Source organism: Canis lupus, chromosome 24 (assembly GCF_003254725.2).
Source record: "Canis lupus dingo isolate Sandy chromosome 24, ASM325472v2, whole genome shotgun sequence".
In the NCBI taxonomy this organism is placed as follows: Eukaryota; Metazoa; Chordata; class Mammalia; order Carnivora; family Canidae; genus Canis; species Canis lupus.
Genome location: NC_064266.1, coordinates 25,802,687 through 25,824,755, shown reverse-complemented (window position 1 = coordinate 25,824,755; position 22,069 = coordinate 25,802,687). Strand labels below are relative to the sequence as shown.

Genomic DNA, 22,069 nt, shown 5'->3' with positions numbered 1-22,069 from the left:
CTGCAGCCCGGGGTGTGATCCTGGAGACCCGGGATCAAGTCCCACATCGGGCTTCCTGCATGGAGCCTGCTTCTCCCTCTGCCTGTGTCTCTGCCTCTCTCTTCGCTCTCTCTGAATGAATCTTAAAAAAGGGGGGGAGGGGATATCAATCTATGCTCATACCAGCACAGTGTATGATAATGTCAATTTTCAGGTGCCTGGCTGGCTCTGTCAGAAAAGCAACTCTTCAAGAGCAACTCTTGATCCCAGGGTCATGAATTCAAGCCCCATATTGGGTATAGAGATTACTAAAAAACAAAAAGACTTTTATTTTTTAATAATAAATAAACTAAAAAAAAGTAATCTTTCCCTTCACATATCTATGTTTGAATATTAATTTATTAATTAGTAGTTTGCCATTTTGACAGAAAAAGTCATACTGGTATCTCATTATTGTTTTGGCTATGCCCAATGTGGGGCTTGAACTCACAACCCTGAGATGAAGAGTTATGCACTCTACCAACTGAGCCAGCCAAGTGCCCCAAAGTTATGAAAAATATTACAGAAAAAAAATGTTAATGGCTTGGATAAGAGATGATGCAATATTAAATAAAACAAGCAATTGTTAGATAATATGTATAATTTAGTTTCATTTGAACAAAAAGGCACACCTGTAACTGAATAGAAAAAAGAAACAAACATAACAGAGGTTTTCTCTGTTGGTCCAATTATAAGTAACTGATTTTCTTCTAATGCTTACATGTTATCTAAATTTTCTACACAATGAACATATTTATTTTGCAAGAAGAAACAAAAACTAACAAATTTTTTTAAATAATAAATTTATCTTTTTATTGGTGTTCAGTTTGAAAAACAAATTTTTAAGAAAAAACTTAAAAAGAATAATTTAAGAGTAGCCTCTAGGACCAACACAGGAACTTAGAAATTAGCAGTCTTAGACATGGCTCGACAGGTACAGATAATTTAACTTTAGGTGGACTGCTTGACAGTGTGGTTATTGTAAAGGAGTATACTATTGGGCAATTCAAAAATGAATAAATTTTTTAGGTCAAAATTGGAATTGGTTTACAAATGTATAACTGTCAGACAGAGTCTTAGAAAAAGTCCTTCATCTCAGCTGCTATAGACTTATTGGCTGTTTGGTGTGTGGACCAGAGATCATTTCCATAGATCTTCACCTCCAACCTGGGTTTTGTGGCCACTTAGATCTGAAAGCTCTGCTGCATGATCCTGAGCCCTCTCTGTGCATCATCGCCTCTCAGGCTCTCTTCAGAGTGCAGAAGGTGGGGGCTGAGCCAGATTCCAGGCAGTCCATTCCAGGCTGAGGAAGCTCATGGGCTGTCTTCCTACTTAGAAATGCAAGGCAAGTAACTTCTGGTAAAAAGTAATTCTTTCAGAAACCACAAAAGTAATAGTCCCCCCTTTTTATTTTCAGACTTAAAGCAATGCTAGCCTGAAGCTACCTCCACCCATTTAATTACCTCAGAACATATTTTTTGCTGTCAAAATCTTTAAGGAATTAGGATATGTAAGGGAAGCTAGCTCTTAGCTTAAATTTGTGAAAATAGTGAAATTCTGCTGAGTTTTTGAGGCATGCCAGAACTTCTATAAAGTTCTGGTCTTGATAAACAGATCTAGCATAGCTTCAAACGATATTCTAAATAAATGTTAATATTGCAATGTTAGTATTGTTGGGTCTCTTATCAAAGCCCACTCTACTTATCAACAATCTGAAGAATAACAACCAATTCTTATAGTTTGATATTATTGGTGTATTTTTACAAAATCCCTGTGGTTTTTTTCTTCTCCTTTCTGTTTCCCTTAAAAACCTTCAAGCAGGAAAAAATTTCTGAAGTGGTAAATTCTAAATCTACCCCAGTTATGTAAGATTTCCACTCTGTCCTTCCCCTTTTCATTTTCCTGATTCCCTCTCCTATAACTACTGTCAGATCCTCAGTTGGCTTTTGGATGGGAACCATTGTTTGTTGAGCACCCACTGTTTGCTTTAAGCATAGATGGAGAAAGTTTTCAAGTAGAAGTTTCCCAAGAAAGAGATTAGTTTGTGTTGGGTGAATACTTTGATAAGCTGCATATAGAACGGTGGGAATCCCCAAGAGGCATACCAGATTAATTAGAAATGGTCCCTATTGGTCTATTTCCCAGGCTTTTGTCTGGTTAAGTAGAGAGCCACAGCTGAGTTGTCTAGGGCGATGGAGAGGCCTCTGGGAGATGGTATGAGAAAAGAGAGGCAATGAGTCAACTGGCATGTGAAAAAGACACATCCAATGGTGAATTGCATTAAGTTTTTGTTGTAAAGTGGGCAACATGAATCCTTACCACCCTGTACCCCAGATTTTCACCTTTCACCCCCAGCCCTCTGCCAAGACATCTTTATAACTTTCTTTGCGATTAATGGTAAGTTGGGTTTGTTTCAGGGGTTGCCAACAGCATGCAGAGTGTGACTGCAAGAGAGTCCCTGCCCAAGAGAGGTCTTCATAGTTGAGACTAGCAGACAGGAGTTTTGAGCTAATTGCAGACCCCACCTGTCTGCTGAATTAAATCTTCACCTTTGAGCAGAGCCAAGAAGACACCTTGAGGATGGCTGCTGGATGTTAAACTTCAGTGCACTGAGCACATTTGAGTTACACGTTATCTCTTGCTGCCCTCTCCTTGGTCTCACTGCATTAAATCACCTTCACTCTCCACTTTTGAACTGTCCGTTTTGTGGATTATCCAGTGAAAATGACTAACACTTAGAGTGTTTTCAATGGGCCAGGCTCTAAGTACATTATATGATTAACTCTTTCAATCCTCAACCACTCCATGTATGATCCTCTGTTTATGAGGGACAGAATATGAAAGTGACTTGCACACAGTCACATAAATAGTAAATGCCAGGATTCAAACTCAAGAGTCTGGCTGCAAAGTCCACATTCTTGGCTGTTCTGCTCTACCCTTTTCTAATCTGCTCTGTCCCTCTCCTGTCAATAAATGCAGATCCACTCTACCATTAATCTCAGTTGCTGAACTCATACCCCAAATTTATGTAACCAAAAAGATGTTATAAAGTGATATTCAACCTCAAATAATAAAAACAAAGTTATCAATACCTAATTTATTTAATAGGATAGAATGTGCACCAAACACTGTAGAGTAGTGGACTTAGAACAAAAGGTGGTGATTGTGCTTGAGGAATATTGTTTGAATCCTGGAATTGATCTCATGTACTAGCTTGTCTCACAGCCATGAACAGAGTTTGGAATGTGGTTTTGATCCCCACAGACATGTAAGAGTTGGAAAGAATCCTTTCTCTTCACTCATATTCATGCCAGAGTCCCTTTCCCTCCAGGCAGATTTTTATTTATTTTTTTTAAGATTTATTTATTTATGATAGACATAGAGAGAGAGAGAGGCAGAGACACAGGAGGAGGGAGAAGCAGGCCCATGCCGGGAGCCTGATGTGGGACTCGATCCCGGGACTCCAGGATCGCGCCCCGGGCCAAAGGCAGACGCTAAACCGCTGAGCCACCCAGGGATCTGCAGATTTTTATTTTCTAACTAATACCACCAACAGGGAGGGGCAAGTACCATACTTATTTTATTTATGTTTCATTGTGTTAAAATTCACAGAAGGAAGCATCTATTAATAAGAAGTCTGGGACACCTAACTGCAACACTTGGTGGAACACACAACTCTATCTTGGAGTCATGAGTTCAAGCCCAATGTTGGAAATAAAGATTACTTTTTAAAAAAGAAGCAGCAGGGAGCACCTGGGTGGCTTAGTTGGCTAAGCATCTGCCTTTGGCTCAGGTCATGATCCCGGGATTGAGTCCCGCATCAGGCTCCCTATACGGAGTCTGCTTCTCCCTCTGCCTGTGTCTCTGCCTCTCTCTCTGTCTCTATGAATAAATAAATAAAATCTTTAAAAAAAATAATGCAAGTTTTAATGAGCTTAAGTCTTCTAGGGATGTTTGCTTTTAACAAGGTAGAGCCTCTTAAGCCAAAGGCATGGATCTCTAATTGAGAAAGGGTAAGCACTACTGAGCCGGATGGAGAGAGGAGGTATTTGGAATTGAGGCCGGAGGTAGGTAATGATAGGGAACAGAGATTTTCCTATCATCCCAGAACTATATCCTATCAGTCGCTTTCCCTACCTCTTCCCAAACCCTTGTCAGAACACACTAGAAGCAAAGGATTAGAAAGGATAATTAACAACTGCCTTTTGTTATGCAAAACACACACAGAGAGGAAAGTGATGGATTCTGTTCTTCCTGAACAATGGTGATACTTCCCACGATAGAGGATGACTGACTGCCAGTAACTGAATGATTTAGTGATGTCTTCTCTACTTTCTCTCTCTCTGTAGTTTATAGTCTCATGTCCAAGGGAGATGGCATTGGTTTGAAATGGTTCCTACGGGGACGCCTGGGTGGCTCAGTGGTTGAGCATCTGCCTTCGGCTCAGGACGTGATCCTGGAGTCCTGGGATCCAGTCCCACATCGGGCTCCCTGCATGGATGGAGCCTGCTTCTCCCTCTGCCTGTGTCTCTGTGCCTCTCTCGGTGTCTCTCATGAATAAATAAATAAAATCTTTAAAAAAATAAATAAAATGGTTCCTATAGATATCAGAGAATCTTTATGAGGGAGCTGTCACTCCCCCCTCCCCTTTTGTCTTAATATAAATGGCAGTGTGAATATAGCAAAGGACATTTTTCAAGGGAGTAGAGATATGGGGAGAGGTTACAAAGGAGATGGAGCTGAGAATCTAAAAGGGATGCTCACCTGTGAATGAGATAAAAGGTAGAAAGTTGAGACAGTATAGAAGATATATCAAACATCAAACATGGAGTCCAGCCTTATTGGCCCCTTGGACACTAGTTTTCAGTGAAATCTTACCCCCAAACTACTTCAGAAAACCACAAAGAATCTGCCTCTCTAGTCACTCAAATATTTACAAGAGATTGGGACACCTGGGTGGCTCAGTGGTAGAGCGTCTGCCTCTGGCCTAGGACGTGATTCTGGAGTCCTGGGATCAAGTCCCACATCAGGCTCCCTGCATGGAGCCTGCTTCTCCCTCTGCCTGTTGTCTCTGCCTCTCTCTCTCTCTCTCTGTGTGTGTCTCTCATGAATAAATAAAATCTTAAAAAAAAAACAAAAGTATTTACAAGAGGTCACAGTCCTACTTACTCCATACAAGGGTGTACCTCCCAAACATTTGTCTTTCAACTACCCACCAACCAAATCAAACCTACTAAATCCTGCTAACTTAAACTCTTGGTTATACATCTTAGGAAATCACTTTTGCGACAAAAAAAAAAAAAGGGGGAGGAGGGAGCAGGACACTAAAAAAGGAAAATAATTTGTAGGCAGTTCAAGTATTCTGACCTTAAAATTAAAGAAAATTGATTTTTCTAGGAAACACAAACTTTCCCCTATAAGAGCCTCAGTGATTTCTAAAGAGTTTTTGTGTTCTATTACTGCCTAGTTTATCTTTTCTGTTTAAGAGCCCAAAGAATTAAAAAAAAAAGAGAGACATCCAAAGAATTATAAAATCTGGTAGTTTCATATGAAATAATTTTTGTTTTCAAATAGGCTTTAAGCCAAACACATTTCTACAACTTCCTTTGTGGTATCCTGCTTTAGAGCTTTAAATAATCTTGTCAGAGTATCTTTCATTTTCAGCTTTTTTTTTTAAAAGATTTATTTATTTATTTATGATAGACAGAGAAAGAGATAGAGAGAGGCAGAGACACAGGAGGAGGGAGAAGCAGGCTCCATGCTGGGAGCCCGACGTGGGACTCCTCCGATCCGGGACTCCAGGATTGCGCCCTGGGCCAAAGGCAGGCGCTAAACCACTGAGCCACCCAGGGATCCCCTCTTTTTTCAGATTTCTAAGTCAAAAGTCCTTTGCAAAAAAAAAAAAAAAAAATTATTTTCATCACCTGAATTATTAAAGTAATTGAAAATGGCATTTAAAAAAAAGTGTCTTCTAATTCAGACCTTCAGAACTTTTTGCTGTTAACTTGGGATTTGGGGGTTTTCTGTTAATTAATGAAATTGTTATGGCATTCTGGTTTTTGAAAGAACCTTTTAAAATGTTTGAAATATTAATATCATAACACAACCCAGGCCTCGTCACCACCAAAACTGAAATAAAAACATGAAATAGATTGGGGTCCCTGGCTGGTTCAGTCTGTAGAGTATCTGACTCTTGATCTGAGTGTCATGAGTTCAAGCCCCATGTTGGGCTTGGAGCCTACATCCCCTGCCTCCCACCCCTACATGAAATAGAAATTAGTTAAGTAGTTTTGCCTTGAAACAAAATCAGTAAGTGACCACATTTGAAAATAATCTCAAGAGACTCATTTCTGCATCGGATTCCTTATGTGAAGACCCTGTACATCAACACTTTAATCAGAATATTTAATCAGAATTTATTTGAACTTAAAATACAGTATGTACAAAGAGAGGAGATCAGAAAACAATTTTTTCTTGATTCATTATAGATTTATTATTACTATTTTTTAAAGATTTTATTTATTGGGCAGCCCGGGTGGCTCAGCGGTTTAGCGCTGCCTTCCACCCAGGGCCTGATCTGGAAGACCCGGGATCGAGTCCTGTGTCGGGCTCCCTGCGTGGAGCCTGCCTGTTGTGTCTCTGCCTCTCTCTCTCTCTCTCTCTCTGTGTCTCATGAAAAAAATAAAATCTTGAAAAAAAAATATTTTATTTATTTATTCGTCAGAGACACAGAGAGACAGAGACATAGGCAGAGAGAGAAGCAGGTTCCATGCAGGAGCCCGAGGTTTGACTTGATCCCGGGACTCCAGGATCATGGCCTGGGCCAAAGGCAGATGCTCAACCACTGAGCCACCCAGACATCCCTATTATAGATTAAAGTGGTAATGGATATGTGTTCAAAATTCAAGTTATAAAATATTCCTGGCCACCTATCTACTTCACCTCCCTGAGGTACCTGAAGGTACCATGCTACCTGAAGGTACCATGCTACAAGTTTCTTATATCTCCAAGGTACAATTATGCATTTATGAGTAAATATGTGTATTCTCTTCCCCACTTTTTCTCCAAATTATAGTATTCTATACATACTTTTCTGTACCTAGCACTTTCTCTCATTAATAATTGAGATTTTTCTATATTACTCCAAAAAGTTGCCTCATTCTTTATTCCTGCCCAGTATTTCATTGTACTTATTATAATAATGGACACTTAGGTAATTTCCAATCTTTGGCACAAACAATACTACAGTAATTATAGACCTATGTATTTCACACACAGTCAAATGTGTTCTTAGAAGAAAATCCTAAAAGTGGAATTGCCAGGTTGAAGGATATGTCCTTTGTCAATTCAAATTAAAATACCGGGAACAGTTACCCTCCAATGATATAAGAGCATGCTTTTCTCCCCACATCCTTGACAGCACAATATTCTATTTACTCTACAAATTTTTATTTAATTCTTGGTATGGGGGCAGCCCCGGTGGCTCGCTCAGCGGTTTAGCGCCATCTTCAGCCCAGGGCCGGATTCCGGAGACCCAGGATCGAGTCCCACATCAGGCTCCCTGCATGGAGCCTTCAGAATTCTCCCTCTGCCTGTGTCTCTGCCTCTATCTCTGTGTGTCTCTTGTGAATAAATAAAATCTTTAAAAAAAAAAAAAAAAGGAACATTTGGGTGGTTCAGTGGTTGAGTGTCTGCCTTTGGCTCAGGGCATAATCCCAGGACTCTGGGATCGAGTCCCACATCAGACTTCCTGCATGAAGTCAGCTTCTCCCTCTGCCTGTGTCTCTGCCTCTCTGTATCTTGTGAATAAATAAAATTAAAAAAAAAAATTCTTGGTATGGGTTCAGACACTGTTCCAGGTGATCAGAACACATCAATGAATAAAATAGACCAAAATCCCTGCCCTAGTGGGGTTTATATTCTAAGGCCAGGATGACTGGGGGGTGGGGGCGGTGAGAAAGGAGAGAGTCACAAATGAAGGAAGAGGGAAATGAAGTTATATAAGGGACCAGATCCAAATTCCCAGTAGGCCATGACAAAAAGTTTGGCTTAATTCTGAAATGGATAGTCACTGAAGCATTTTCAAACTTTTGGATTTTTGACAATAGGTTTAAAAAATGTTTTCAGTGGTTTAAGTTTGCATATTCTTATTAGAAGGGTTGAGGGGTACCTGGGTGGCTCAGTGGGTTGAGCACCTGCCTTTGGCTCAGGTCATATTCCCAGGTTCCTGGGATTGAGTCCCACATTGGGCTCCCCACAGGGTGTCTGCTTCTCCCTCTGCCTATGTCTCTGCCTCTGTGTGTCTTGTGAATAAATAAAATCTTTAAAAAAAAAAAAAAAAGGTTTGAGCACCTTTTCATGTCTTAAATGCTAAATTATTTCCTTTTTTAAGTATTCAAATCCTTTCCTCATTTTAAGGATGTTTGTTAGTCTTTTCATGTTGATCCACAGGAATTTTTGTATGTTGAGGAATAGCCTTTGGTTTGTTACTTTAGTTACAAAGTTAGTTAACATGTGAAATGGTCTAGCTACATGGATTTTTGCTTTTGGCTGTTGCATTTCAAACTTCAGGGCCATAGTAATAAGTGTGCTTTGCTTGTATATGGAAATTAATTCATGATTCTCTATTCCTGCATCTTATGTATATGTTTTAATTTTGAAATCAAATATAGAGAAAAAAATCATTTCTGAAATGACAAAATGCCTAGAAGTTCTTAGGTGCATTTTTTTAATTAACAGCTAATCAATAAAAACAGGTAATAAATATCAAGTATCATAGCATACGTACAGGACAGCCTTTTTCCTTTATTTTATTTTATAGCATACATATTTAATAGGTTAATTTTTGGAGTAAGTACAAAGTTCAAAAGATCCCAAAGACACAGAGTAAAAAGTAAATTTCCTTGTTCCTATCTCACTACTATTGCATTCCTTTTCCCTCAAGCAACTACGGTTCCCAGTTTATTTATCCTTCCAGAGATACCTTATATGGATGCATGTGTATGTATAATCTTCAATATGTTTGCTCTAAGTGGACCCATTCCTAATCTCAATTATTCAATGTAAATTCATGCATTAAAAATCAGCTATACTGGGACGTATGGGTGGCTCAGTAGGTTAAGTGTCTGCCTTTGGCTCAGGTCCTAGGATCAAGCCCCACATCAGGCTCTCCACTCAGTAAGGAGTCTGATTCTTCCTCTGACCCTACCCCCTCTCATGCTCTTTCTCTCTCAAATAAATAAATAAAATCTTTTAAAAAAAAATCAGCTATACTGACAGGGATAACATGTTTTAAGGTGTAGAAATAAAGATTAGCTTCAGTTGTTTCTGGTGCAGTAAGAAACTGGAAAGAAAATAGTTAAGTTATGATTGTCATTTGTATGGAAGTGTCACATAATTTTTTCCTTTGTATTAGTTGTATAATTTAGACATTGTTACTGCCATTTTACAGATGAGGAAATAGGCTCAGAGAGGTTTAAAAATGTGCTAAAGAACACAAAATCAGTTAGGACTTAAACTCATATGTCTTGATTCTAATTCTCTACTTTCTTTAGAGTAGAGGGTACAGCCATGGAGAAAAATCTTAGCTATTTCAAAGGAGGAAAATATCCATCTCTCTATACTGAATGTGGAAATTGAAATGAGGAATAATCAGGAATAATCTAAGACTGCTACTGCCGTCTTTGAGTATTACATGCATACTTCTTATATGGTTTGACTTTTCAACCAGGATCTTCTGCTTAGGGATATCTGGGGTGGTTTTTAGCTAACAAAGTTCAGGTTTCCGGCTCTCCTGGGATTAAGGGGGAGCAGGAGTTTTTTTCAAGAGGTGGATGACAACTTTATTTAGGAATGTTTTGTAGGGTAGCCTGAGTGGCTCAGTGGTTTAGCGCCACCTTCAGCCCAGGGCCTGATCCTGGAATCCCGGGACTGAGTCCACGTCGGGCTCCGTGCATGGAGCCTGCTTCTCCCTCTGCCTGTGTCTCTGCCTCTCTCTTGCTTGCTCATGAATAAATAAAATAAAAAATCTTTAAAAAGAAAAAAAAGAATGTCATTTGTAGACCATTTTAATTTTTTCCTTCTTTTTTTTTTTTTTAACATACAGTGCAGTATTGGTTTCATATAGTTAACACATAGTGCAATATTGGTCTCTGGAGTAAAATTTAATGATTCATCACTTACATGAAACGCCCAGTGCTCATCACAACAAGTGTCCTCTTTAATACCCATCATCCATCTAGCCCTTGTCCTGCCTATCTCCCTCCATTAACCCTCAGGTTGTTCTCTAACATTAAGAGTCACTTAGGGCTTGTTTCCCGCTCTCGTTTTTTTAAGGGGAAGCAGGATTAATCCAGGTATGTATGGATTCAGGAAACAAAAATGATCATAATTTTTGGTCCTAGGTAGAATTACGTCTGTGCCAGTACAATCTCTTAAAGGAAAACTTAAAAAAAATGCTATCCTTGGGATGCCTGGGTGGCTCAGTGGTGAGCATCTGCCTTCGGCTCAGGGAGTGATCCTGGGTACAAGGATTAAGTCCCGCATCAGGCTCCCTGTGAGGAGCCTGCTTCTCCCTGTGTCTATATCTCGACTCTGTATTCTCATGAATAAATAAATAAAATCTTTAAAAATGCGTTCTTGAAATATCTTCCTTTGACTAAATTGAGTGCAGTAGGCATAGATTTTGATAAAGTCCTTAAAATTACATTTTTAAGTTAAATTGGGCTCTTCAGTTTCTGATTTCCCCAATGTATAAAGGAAGAGGAACAAAAATCACTTAATTGTCCTTGTGGTGGACTGGCACTATTTTCCTGGTAGGCACCGAGTTCAAGGATCACCACTTTAGTTTTTCTTGGAGGACCAAGAGCAGTAAGAATGGTGAGGTCAGGTCTAGCCCCTCCCCCACCACTATCAACTGTTTTTTTTGACAGAAGGTTAGGTGAGTAGTTAGTCTTTCATTATAGGAACATGTGCATGCCAAGTACCTGCTTAGGTATAGTAAAGCTGAGGGATAAAAAAAATTTTTTTGAAATAATTTCAAAATGAAATAGCTAGGAAAAACAATCAGAACTTTGTTTCACTTTCTTACATGTAATCTGTGTTTTAGAATTGCTTATATTTTCAATTACATTTGGGAGGGTATGTACTATAATCATTTTAGTTTTGGAGCCTGGAGCCTCTAAAGACCCTAATCAGGCTCTGAACTTATGCTCTGGGGAACTCTGAAATATTAAACCACAATAGGGAGGCTAATCATAGGGCCTATTACACAATGGAATCAAAATAGAAACAACCTTCATGATGTAGCTGGATCAGAAATGAAAGGCAGAGTAAATGCTTCACTACCCATAGTTCATTTTGTACTCAGAATTCAGTTTAGAAAAAAAAAAAAAAAGAATTCAGTTTAGTATTAAATGAGCATATTGCTAGATAGTAGGAAAAAAAAAAACAGCATGAACCCTGATGAAAAGTAGGGAAAGCATACCAATGAAAGACAAAGATAAAGCATGCAGGTGAGGCTGGATTTGACAGATGTGTCTTTGATGGTAAACTGCCTAAATCTGATTCAATTGTAATACTGTGAACCCCTGAAAAGTTTTAAGAGAGTGACATGATGTATATGTTCCTTGAGAAAAATTAGTAACTAAATGTAAGATGGTTTGGAAAACAAAACATAAAATGTTGAGAGATAACTAGAAACCTGGTAGAGAGAGGAATCCACAAGATTTAGTGACTAGGTGTAGGGGATAAAGGAGTTGAGGAGTTAATGATTAAGAGGAAAGCATTGGCTGGTTTTTTAGAGGGGAGGTTGATGACTATGGCAGTATTTATTGAAAAACAAGGACATAGTTTAGTTACAGTCCAAAGGGTGGGGGGAGTACTGTTTAAAAAATGCTTTATTTCATAAGGGAAATAAGGGAACATAAGAGCATTTTCCTTTTATCTTGGCCTCAATACCAAGGCCTGTACTTCCTAATAATTCAATTCAGGAGAATCTGAGAATTACAACATGGCAAAAGAAAAAAGAAAAAAAAAGTCACTGATTTGATGTAAAAGGTTACAGATCAGGTGAATCAAAAGGAGATGAGAGTGGAAGGCCTTACACAGACCAGATATGACTAACTGAAAATCCAAAGTTAGGGCCTGAATCCAGTCCTTAAGAGAAGGAAAAATGTATAATGTTTCTCAGTTTTTGTTTGCTGGATGGCATTTGAGAGGGGCTTCTTTTGTTCTTGGATCATTTTTAAGCCAGCCATCCTCCTTATTAGTTCAAGTCTAGATGATCTGAAAATCACAGCAAAGGAAGAATCCGTATCTTGCACATAGCAAGCATTCATTAAACATTTGTGGAATGAAGAAATGAAGAATTTTCATAGTATGCATGAAGTGTGAAAAGAGGAGAATCAAATCTAGTAGCAAAGAAGAAATGGGCTTGAGTCCATATACTGCAACTCACTGAAAGCCAAACTACTATAGAAATGAAAAATGGGGCATTGAGTCTCTGGTTTGGGTTGGTTTATAATTCCTGAGACCTCTTTCCTTTTATCTTGGTTTCTTTTCAAGGTCAGAATCACCCTCTCTGTAGTTCAGATCTGAATAAAAAAAGAAATCAATTAGTTATGGCAAAGGCAGAAGACTTGAGGATTCTTATCTCTTGTGATCTTGTCCAGGACCAGCTATGAAAGCCAGGATCCCATGGGGCCAACTTAGTTTTACTCCATTTCTCCTCAAAAAATTCTGACCATAATATTTGCATTTGACAGACCAAGTGGTATTTCTCAACAGTTGTTCCAAACCTTTACCACTCTCAACCCCCTACTACATGTTGCTCTATTTTGCACTCAGCAGAGTACCTAGCAGTTCTGTTTAATCTAGATGTAAGGTGATATTCCAGACAGGAGCTACCAAGAGGAAGGCCAGACTCTGGATTCCTAGCTTAGCCACCTTTTCCAGGGCCTAGGTAAATCAGTGATCTCTTTATCTTTAGTCTCTCTCTGTCTGCTCCTGGCCCTAATTATTCACATACGTTTTCTTCTATGCTAGACAATTCCCTTCCTTCTGCCTCTCCACCACCAAACTTCTTAGAAGCTTTAACTTCCTACTTCCAACTTTCTGACTTTACTCCCTCCCATTAGCCCCTCAGCTACAGTAATCTGGCTCTCATTCCCACCATGCTAAAGAAAACTGCTCTGGCAAATGTCATTAAAAACATATGAACGATAATTTACAAGGTCTTTCTTTGAACTCTATTTGGATTCTCTGCAATGTTGGGCTCTATGGAGTACTTCTTTCCTAGCCTTCGAGATACTACTCCTCTATTTTTATACCTGTGTGGACAGATTCATTCATTCCTCAAATTGTGCCCATCTCTGAAATGTAGGTGTTCCTAAAGGTTCTATCCTTGAGTCTCTTCTTATGCTAACACACTCCTTACCCTTAGCCTCAGGTATTGCCTGAATATTCCCAAATCCTGATGTCCAGACTGTCCCTACTCCTGAAGCTCTCTCTCAAATAAGCTCAGGTTAATTAGAAAACAAATGAGCCACTACAAGAGGGACTTCACCCATGGTTTACCTCCACTAATCCTGACCTTTGGTAAGAGGACAAAAGTTAGAAGGATGTTAAATCTTGATATAGATCTCTTGGAACTGAATATAGACCTCCCCTCAATTATCCATACCCATCCTCTAAGTAAATAAAAACTATTGGGAGGAAAGTCTCTGTGCAGACACTATGTGCCAACATTTCTAGACAATAATGAGACGGTCCTAAAGTCAGCTGCAGTAGTAGCTTCTAGAAGGAAGAAGAGTTGGAAGTGCCACATGGGTGTTTCAGTTTGATTTTGAGTTTGGAGGGTGAGAGGAGATCGAGTCTTTACTCATTTGAGATCCAGCTTGCAGCTGGTTCCCAATTCCAACCCTCCAATTCCAAGCGTAGACAATCTAGAATAGACTGGGAAATTGCTAGGAGAGAGGTGAGAGGGGCTACCTTGCAGGATCCATCAGCCTCCTCTTAAACTTCCTGCAGGCATCCCAAACACAGCGGCTCTATAACTGATGTCATCCCTCTGCTTGTACTCCCATTCTAGTTGACAGCAGCATCACCTTTCACCCTCTTGATCTAGATGGAAACTTCTGTTAATGGGGACTCTTCCTTGTTTAGCAGTGCCCCATTCAGTTCTAAGAGACCTCTCTCCAGACTGGCTCCTTTCAATGCTGGACAACCCCCACCATCTCCACACCTCTAGTCTCTACTCCATCTGATCTATGTGTCCCACTGTAGCCAGAGAGACATTCCCAGAATGCTATGGGTCATTTATCACCTCTTTTCATTAAAACCTCCACTGATAACGTCTAGGCTTTTAGTAGGGTATATGAGGTCCTTTGTAACCTACCTTGACCTATCTTCCATTTTCATCTCTGGTGACTCCTTCCCTCATCCGGGCATCTTTGTAATTTTTCAAACACACTTTGTGAAGTACTGAGTGCCAACTATGAGCCAGGCGCTAATCTAAACTTCGTAATACAGTGAACATGAAAAATAGGTTCCTGCTCTCATGCGATTCACATTTTAGTAGGAAGAGCCAGTGAATAAACAAGATAATTTCAGATAGTTATAATGGTGCTATGAAAACCATGAAATGGGGTGTTAGGGGGGTGGGTCAGCTAATTTTAGATAGTGCTCTGGAAGGGCCTGAGAAGGTAATACTTAGTTGAACTTGATGACAAGGAGCCGGACAAGCAAAGACCTGCTATAGAGTATTTTGGGACCGACTGATCAGCATGTGAGAAAGGCCTTGAGGCAAGAACTAGCTTGGCTGCTTGGCATTTTCAAGGTTCCAAAACTAAGCAGTGAGGCTGCACCTTGTTATATACTTGGGTGGGGGCAATGAGGTGAGGCCAGATCACAGGGGCCCTGTGGGCCACTGAGTTTGGATACGATTTTAAGGGCAAGAGGAATCTACTGAAAGATTTTGAGCTAAGGAGTGACAAGGTCTGGGCTCTTCCAGTGAAGGGTTTCAGTGGAGCCGAAGTATAAGCTTGGGAGACCAGTTGCATGCCTTCAGCCATGCGCTCAGGCCATTCCCAAGCCTGGAATGACGGCCCTTCGGGGAGCTGATTACTGCAAGTCTCTCAGCCCAGGTCAAGCCTAGTTTGCCTCGCCAGCCCTTCAACCATTCAACAGATCACTCACGGAGCACAGGAAAGCGTCCCGAAGCCTCCCGCCGTCACAGAACCACTTTTTTCTGTTCCTGCCTCCGTCTCCTAACTCAAGGGGCAAGGCTCAGTCAGACTATGTTTGGCGGGACGGTGACAAACCCAGGCCCGAGGGTTAGTGGTACAGAGAAGGCTTCTCGGTAAGACGATGGAGGCCCAAAACAAAGAGCCGGTTAGACCAGGGCGGCGCAGCGGGCGTCAGGACAGGCCACGGACTACAATTCCCAGCAGACTGCGCGCGCCGGCCGATCCCTCCGCACCAACTTACTCCGCCGGCTGGGCTCACCGCTGCCCGCCAAGGACCAAACTCAGGGCTTTTTTTTCTGGAACTGAGGTCCATCTTCTTATCACAGTTCCAGAGCGAGACCACCGAGTGCCTTGCAGGAGAAACGGACTTTTTTGAGGAGAACTGCGGATGCAGACTGCCGGAGAGACGTCGCTCTGAAGCCGCCGAGTTTCGCGCGCTTTGGCGCGGGGGGTTGTGGGTAGCGCGCCCAGGAGGGAGAAAGGAGCCGGGGGGCTGTGACCGCGCCGCCCGCGGGGCCGGAGGGGATGTTCGAAGACGACCCGCACGCCGAGGGGGCGGCGGTAGTCGCCGCGGCCGGGGAGGCGCTGCAGGCCCTGTGCCAGGAGCTGAACCTGGACGAGGGGAGCGCGGCCGAAGCCCTGGACGACTTCACCGCCATCCGGGGCAACTACAGTCTAGAGGTGAGCGGCGGCAGGTGGGCGGCCGGACCCGACCCCCGCCAGGCCCCACCCCCGCCCCGCCCCTGCCCCACCCTGTGGGGCGGTGGGAGTTTACCCACCGGGAAGGGTCGCGGCCCCGCCGGGCGCCGCAGAGTGCGGAGGGGGACGGGCGCGCGTAGACACCGACTATCCATTTTCTTTCTGAGGCGGGAAACCGAAGTCCGGAAGAGGAGCGGCTAGTCCGAGGTCGCACGCCCCCTCGGCGGGGGAGGGGTGGGGGTTCCCTAGACTCCGACCAGCTTCGCTTCGCCCAGCCGAGCGCCGCGGACATCACGATAGCGCCTGTAAATCTATTAAAAAAACAAAAAACAAAAACAAAACAAAACAAAAAACCAAAGAACCAAATGCGGGAATGCTAAGAGCTGAAGTGAGCTATAGTGCTGACATCACCGCCCAAGCCCTTTAAACACGTCATCTCGGTTCTCGCCACAACCCGGAGAGCCCGACCCGTGACCCCCATCCCACGGGAGCGCCTAAGCTACGTGGCCAGGGGCGCGCGGCTGCTGGTGGAGCCGCGCGGGGAGTCGGAGCCTTCGGACCGCTCCCTCACCCCGCCCCGCGGCCTCGACGGGAGGGCGGAGGTGTGCGGTGCTGGCCTGCCCGAGAGCGTTCAGCAGGTGGGGCCCAGCCCTCAGCCCGCGCCTGGTCCCGCCTCAGGGCCCTGAGGCTTAGCGCAGCGCCTGGCTCTGAATAAGGTTAGTGTGGCCGGTCACTACCGGATTCCTCACCCCACGCCCACGCCCCAGCCCCGTCCTCGCGGGAGTCCTCACAGCCGCCCCGTGAACGTGGTAGCGCAGTATTGTACCTGCTCTCCGGGTAGAGGACTGGCCTGCCTGTCCAGGGCCATTCTGCTGTTTGTTATAGGAAGCCAGTGTAGACGTAGGAATGGGATTTATTTCAGCACTTCACTCTAAAATTCAGAGGCTTTCCCGCACAATTTGACTCACCGGGTAAAATAAGTAATTCCTGGGTTCAGAGGCATGTAGGTGGGTACGTGGAGTTGAGCGTGTACGTGTGTCTGTTACACGAGGCGGGAAAATACCTAAGAGAGACACTCTTACATGTCTCTGGGATAGGACCGGGTAAACTGGATACAGGACAGCGACCATCCATGGGTGGCACGGCTCAAGAAAGAATAAGAAAGTAAGGGGGGATTATGGATTATGCCTACTCAATGAAAACAAACTAATTTTTAAATGCCTGAGAAGGTGTTTCTGACTTCCCAAGTCCTCTGTCATTGAATAAACATTTACTGAGTGAAAACTGTAGTCCAGGCATTAAACTAGGCACTCTTTCAAATTCTTTTTTTTTTTTTTTAATATTTATTTTAGAGAGCACGCAATGGGGAGGGATAGAGGGAGGGGGGCAGCCGACTCCGTGCTGAGCGGGAGCCCAATACAGGACTTGATTCTAGGACTCTGAGATCGTGACATCAGCAGAAACCAAGAGTCGGAGGCTCAACCAACTCGAGGCCACCCAGGTGCCCCTCAAATTCTTGAATATACCAAGTTTCTTCCCACCTGTGTGTTTTCTCCATGCCATTTGCTCTGCCTGGAAACTTCCCTCATCCCCTACAACAGGCTATTTGAAGAACTAAGTCTCAAGAAATAAGTCAGCTAGGTGGAGTTGATCAGGACATCTTAAATGTTTGATTTAGAAAACAGACGTGTGAGGGACGCCTGGGTAGCTCAGTGGTTGAGCATCTGCCTTTGGCTCAGGCGGTAATCCCAGAGTCCTGGGATCAAGTCCCACATCAGGCTTCCTGCAGGGAGCCTGCTTCTCCCTCTGCCTGTGTCTCTGCCTCTGTGTCTCTCATGAATGAATGAATAAATAAATAAATAAAATAAATAAAACACAGATGTGTGAATTAAGATTTGGTGACCATTTATTCTATCCTATGTCTTTTGTTCTCCTCCTCCTCTTTTTTTTTTTTCCTTTTGATTGTTTTTGGTGAAATGCTCTTGAAGTAGGTATTTTCATGTATCTACTGTTTCTTAAGCCCTCTCCCCAGCTCCTACCCCTTTCAGTATATTAGTATATCCCACTTACCCCCTTGTTTATCCCTCTCACCCTCTTAGATTTTGGTGATTCTCCACTCAACCATTTTAAGTCTCCCTCTGAATCCTCCTCTGACCTCTACTCAAAATCAGTTACTATATTCTCATACTTTATCTTCAATTCTTACAACATATATCTCACCAATTATAGATAACCGTTATCTATTCCTTTTCTTAACTCTAGATTTGGAATTACAGAGGTCAGAAACCATCTTTGTATTCTAAGGTCTAGTATCAAAGAATTAAGATAATATAGTTGTTTTTTTCTAGGACAAAAAGCAAAAATATCAATATTAATTTTTTTTCTATCTTAATGGTGTTTTCATCTAGTAACCTGTACCCAGAAGCTAATACTTGGATGTACTTCCCCAACAATTATTAATCAAGGTATCTAAAAATATGCAACCATAAGCTTACATGTCTCATTTAATACCTTGAGCATGTAAGACTTCTCACTACATTAGGATAGTATCACTGGATTTTAACTATTGGTGGGGCCACCCATTTCTGCCCTTCCCTTTTGGATTATTACAAGTCTTCCAGGGTTTTATTCTTTTGGAGACTGGTCTTAGGATCTGCAGAACAGTGAATAGGAACACAGGTGTGTTATAAAATGTGTGTCTGTAGTTCACATATGTATAGTTCTTTGTGATTATATATATATAGTCCAGTGGTAAAGTCATGAAGTGATTCTAGCTTGGAGATATCTTAAGTCTAAAGCAGACAATTAAAAAAAAATTAAAAAAAAATAATAAAGCAGACAATTGGGACGCCAGGGTGGCTCAGTGGTTGAGCATCTGCCTTCTGCTCAGGGCATGATCCCGGAATCCTGGGATTGAGTCCAGCATGAGGCTCCCTGTATGGAGCCTGCTTCTCCCCCTGCCTATGTCTCTGCCTCTTTCATTCTCTGTGTCTCATGAATAAATAAATAAAATATTTTAAAAATCAATAAAAAAAATAAAGCAATTAAGTGTTGAATTCCCAAACATCACTTTTTTTTTTCTTTTTAAAGATTTTATTTATTCATGAAAGACACAGAGAGGCAGAGACACAGGCAGAGGGAGAAGCAGGCCCCATGCAGGGAGCCCGATGTCGGACTTGATCCCCAGACTCCAGGATCATGCCCTGGGCCGAAGGGAGGAGCTCAACCGCTGAGCGACCCAGGTGTCCCCCAAACATCACCTTTTTATAGCATTGTAAATTGAGATATCTGCTATAATAGAGAGACTTACTATTTTAAAGATTGAGTAAATAATTCCCAAATTTTACCTCACAAAAATGACAGCCTTCTCTGTTATACATGAAAGATACGAACCTTTTTTTTTTTTTTTTTTTAAGATTTTATTTACTTATTTGACAGCACAAACAGGAGGAGCTGTAGGCTCCTCACTGACGAGGAAGCCTGATGCAGGGCTCTATCCTAGGACCTCAGGATCATGACCTGAGCTGAAAGCAGACACTTAACCGACTGAGCCATGCAGGTGTCCCAGATGTGAACTTTTTATGTGTGACTCCCTTGTCCTCTTTATACTCTGTTCTTTCCTTTCTCTGCCAAACTTTCTTCATGTTAAAAAAGAAACATAAAACAAATAGTGGAAAGGAACTTAAGCATCATCAAGGCCATGACTGGTGTTTTCAAAGCAAGAAAGCTAATGCTGAGAAATTTTAAGAGGACTCTCAATAGTATTAGATTTGGTATGTGGGTGAGAGATCTATGTTTAGACTAATGCTGTTGGAGAATCTTATGTGGGACTGAGAATAAGGAGTTTTATATTCATTCCTGCAAAACGAAGCTTTGTGACCTTGGGCAAATATCTTCACCACTCTGGCCTGTTACATACATAATGAAAATGAGACCAGATAGTTCTAAGATCTTTTCTAGTTCTAGAACTCAAGCATTTTAACATAATATATTCATTTTGCTGTTTGTCTTTTGCTTGCCAGGGAGAAGTTATACACTGGTTGGCATGTTCATTATATGTTGCCTGCCGCAAAAGCATTATTCCCACTGTTGGGAAGGGTATCATGGAAGGAAATTGTGTTTCACTTACCAGAATACTGCGTTCAGCTAAACTAAGGTAAAGCACTTTGATTTTTCAAACACTGTTAACCATATAAAAAAATGTCTTAAAGATTTTATTTATTTATTCATGTGAGACACAGAGAGAAACAGAGAGAGAGGCAGAGACACAGGCAGAGGGAGAAGCAGGCTCCATACAGGGAGCCTGATGTGGGACTCGATCCTGGGACTCCAGGATCCTCCCTGAGCCGAAGGCAGGCGCTAAACTGCTGAGCTGCCCAGGGATCCCCACAATTTTTAATTTAATAAAGAAATTGTCTGCATCTCATTGTTTTAAGTATTGAGAAGTAATTTTTCCACATTTTCCACAAGTTTTCCAGTAACTTATGATTTAAATCAAGATGACAGGGCAGCCCCAGTGGCGCAGCGGTTTAGCGCCGCCTGCAGCTCAGGGTGTGATCCTGGAGACTCGGGATCGAGTCCCACATCGGGCTCCCTGCATGGAGCCTGCTTCTCCCTCTGCCTGTGTCTCTGCCTCTGTGTGTGTGTGTGTGTCTCTCATAAATAAATAAATAAAATATTTTTATAAATAAATAAATCAAGATGACATTCATTCATTTTTTTCTTTTTTTTAATATTTTATTTATTTATTCATGGGAAACAGAAGAGAGGCAGAGACACAGGCAGAGGGCAAAGCAGGCTCCACGCAGGGAACCCGATGTGGGACTCGATCCCAGGTCTCCAGGATCACGTCCTGGGCTGAAGGCAGACGCTAAACCGCTGAGCCACCCGGGCTGCCCCATTTTTTTTACTTTCATATTATAAAAGAACCTGAATAAATATTTTGTTCATGAAAATTTATTTTTCATACATTTTAATTACAACATTGGTTATATTAAATTTTTACAAAATAATTTTTTCTTTTGAATGCCATTAAAATTCAGTATTATGCTGCTATTGGGACATATGCCCTGTATTTACCATCCTTACTCTATATTTGTTTTAGGAGTGTGTGTATGGTAAAATATACATAAAATAGGGGCATGCAGGTGGCATAGTTGGTTGGGTATCCAACTCTTCATTTTGGCTCAGGTCATGATACCGGAATTATGGGATCTGGCCCTGTGTCAGGCTCCCAGTTCATCAGTGACTCTGCTTCTCTCCTTCTGCCTATGTATATGTGTGTGTGTGTGTGTAATATATATATATATAAATGAATAAGTGAATCCTTTAAAAATACATATGCATAAAAATTTACCTTTTAACCAATTTTAAGTGTACAGTTCAGTGGCATTAAATACGTTTACATTGTTGTACAACTATCATACATCTCCAGAATTTTTTCAGCTTCCCAAATTGAAACTTCATAACAATTAAACAGTAGCTTCCTCCTCCCTCCTCCTAGCCCTTGGCATGTATCAGTACTTCATTCCTCTTTATGGTTAAATAATAATACATTGCATGGATATACCACAATTTGTTTATCCACTTATTAGTTGATGGATACTTGAGTTGTTTCCATCTTTTGGCTATTATGAGTAATGCTACTATGAACATTTGTGTACAAGTTTTTGTGTAGACATATATTGTCATTTCTCTTGGTAATATGTACAAATGGAACTGTTGGGTCATATGGGAACTCTGTTTAACCTTCTGAGGCACTGTCAGATTGTTTTCCAAAGTGACTACAGGAGTTTACATTCCTACCACCAGAGTTTGAGGGTTCCATTTACCCATATCCTTGCCAATACTTATAATCTTTATTATATGGCTATTCTAGTGAGCATGAAATGGTATTTTGTAAAAAAAAAAAAAAAAAAAAAAAAAAAAAAGTGGTATTTTGTATTTCCCCAATGGCCAATGATGTGGAACATCTTTTAGGTACTTACTGGAGTAATGTATTCTTTACAACAATTCCAACAAATGCAATTGTTTTGAAAGCTGTGAAATTTATAAAACTTCTTATTTTACTTTAAAAATCCGTAATCAGGGATCCCTGGGTGGCTCAG

At 41.5% G+C, this 22,069-nt stretch overlaps 2 protein-coding genes and 1 long non-coding RNA gene across 28 annotated transcripts in view; 2 read left to right on the top strand and 1 right to left on the bottom strand.

The window, feature by feature from the left end:
• Positions 1-4,501, top strand: part of MROH8 (maestro heat like repeat family member 8) — a 58,871-nt gene extending 54,370 nt beyond the window's left edge. For 10 of the 17 annotated variants that reach the window (XM_025470009.3, XM_025470004.3, XM_049100359.1 and 7 more), the window contains 2 exons: positions 1,156-1,363; positions 2,436-2,705. In XM_025470009.3, the coding sequence (XP_025325794.1) occupies positions 1,156-1,325 (170 nt within the window). In that variant the 3' untranslated portion in view covers positions 1,326-1,363; positions 2,436-2,705. Of the gene's footprint in view, positions 1-1,155; positions 1,364-2,435; positions 2,706-3,630; positions 4,049-4,367 lie in introns of those variants that run through there. The other 7 variants (XM_025470008.3, XM_025470002.3, XM_025469999.3 and 4 more) reach the window with 5 other exon arrangements.
• A 5,568-nt stretch (positions 4,502-10,069) lies between these two features.
• Positions 10,070-15,498, bottom strand: LOC118352149 (uncharacterized). 2 transcript variants are annotated; one of them, XR_007405484.1, is made up of 4 exons: positions 15,214-15,498; positions 14,414-14,466; positions 14,008-14,139; positions 10,070-12,611 (listed from the first exon to the last, which is right to left on the bottom strand). It is a non-coding gene; the product is annotated as an uncharacterized LOC118352149 (long non-coding RNA). The 2 variants fall into 2 exon arrangements; XR_007405485.1 differs by lacking the exon at positions 14,414-14,466 and having other exon boundaries at positions 15,214-15,480.
• Positions 15,499-15,603: 105 nt separating this feature from the next.
• RBL1 (RB transcriptional corepressor like 1) overlaps positions 15,604-22,069 on the top strand; it is a 58,743-nt gene continuing 52,277 nt past the window's right edge. For 7 of the 9 annotated variants that reach the window (XM_035705333.2, XM_025470015.3, XM_049100356.1 and 4 more), the window contains exons 1-2: positions 15,604-15,944; positions 19,985-20,118. In XM_035705333.2, the coding sequence (XP_035561226.1) occupies positions 15,789-15,944; positions 19,985-20,118 (290 nt within the window). In that variant the 5' untranslated portion in view covers positions 15,604-15,788. Of the gene's footprint in view, positions 15,945-16,538; positions 16,679-19,984; positions 20,119-22,069 lie in introns of those variants that run through there. The other 2 variants (XM_035705334.2, XM_035705335.2) reach the window with 2 other exon arrangements.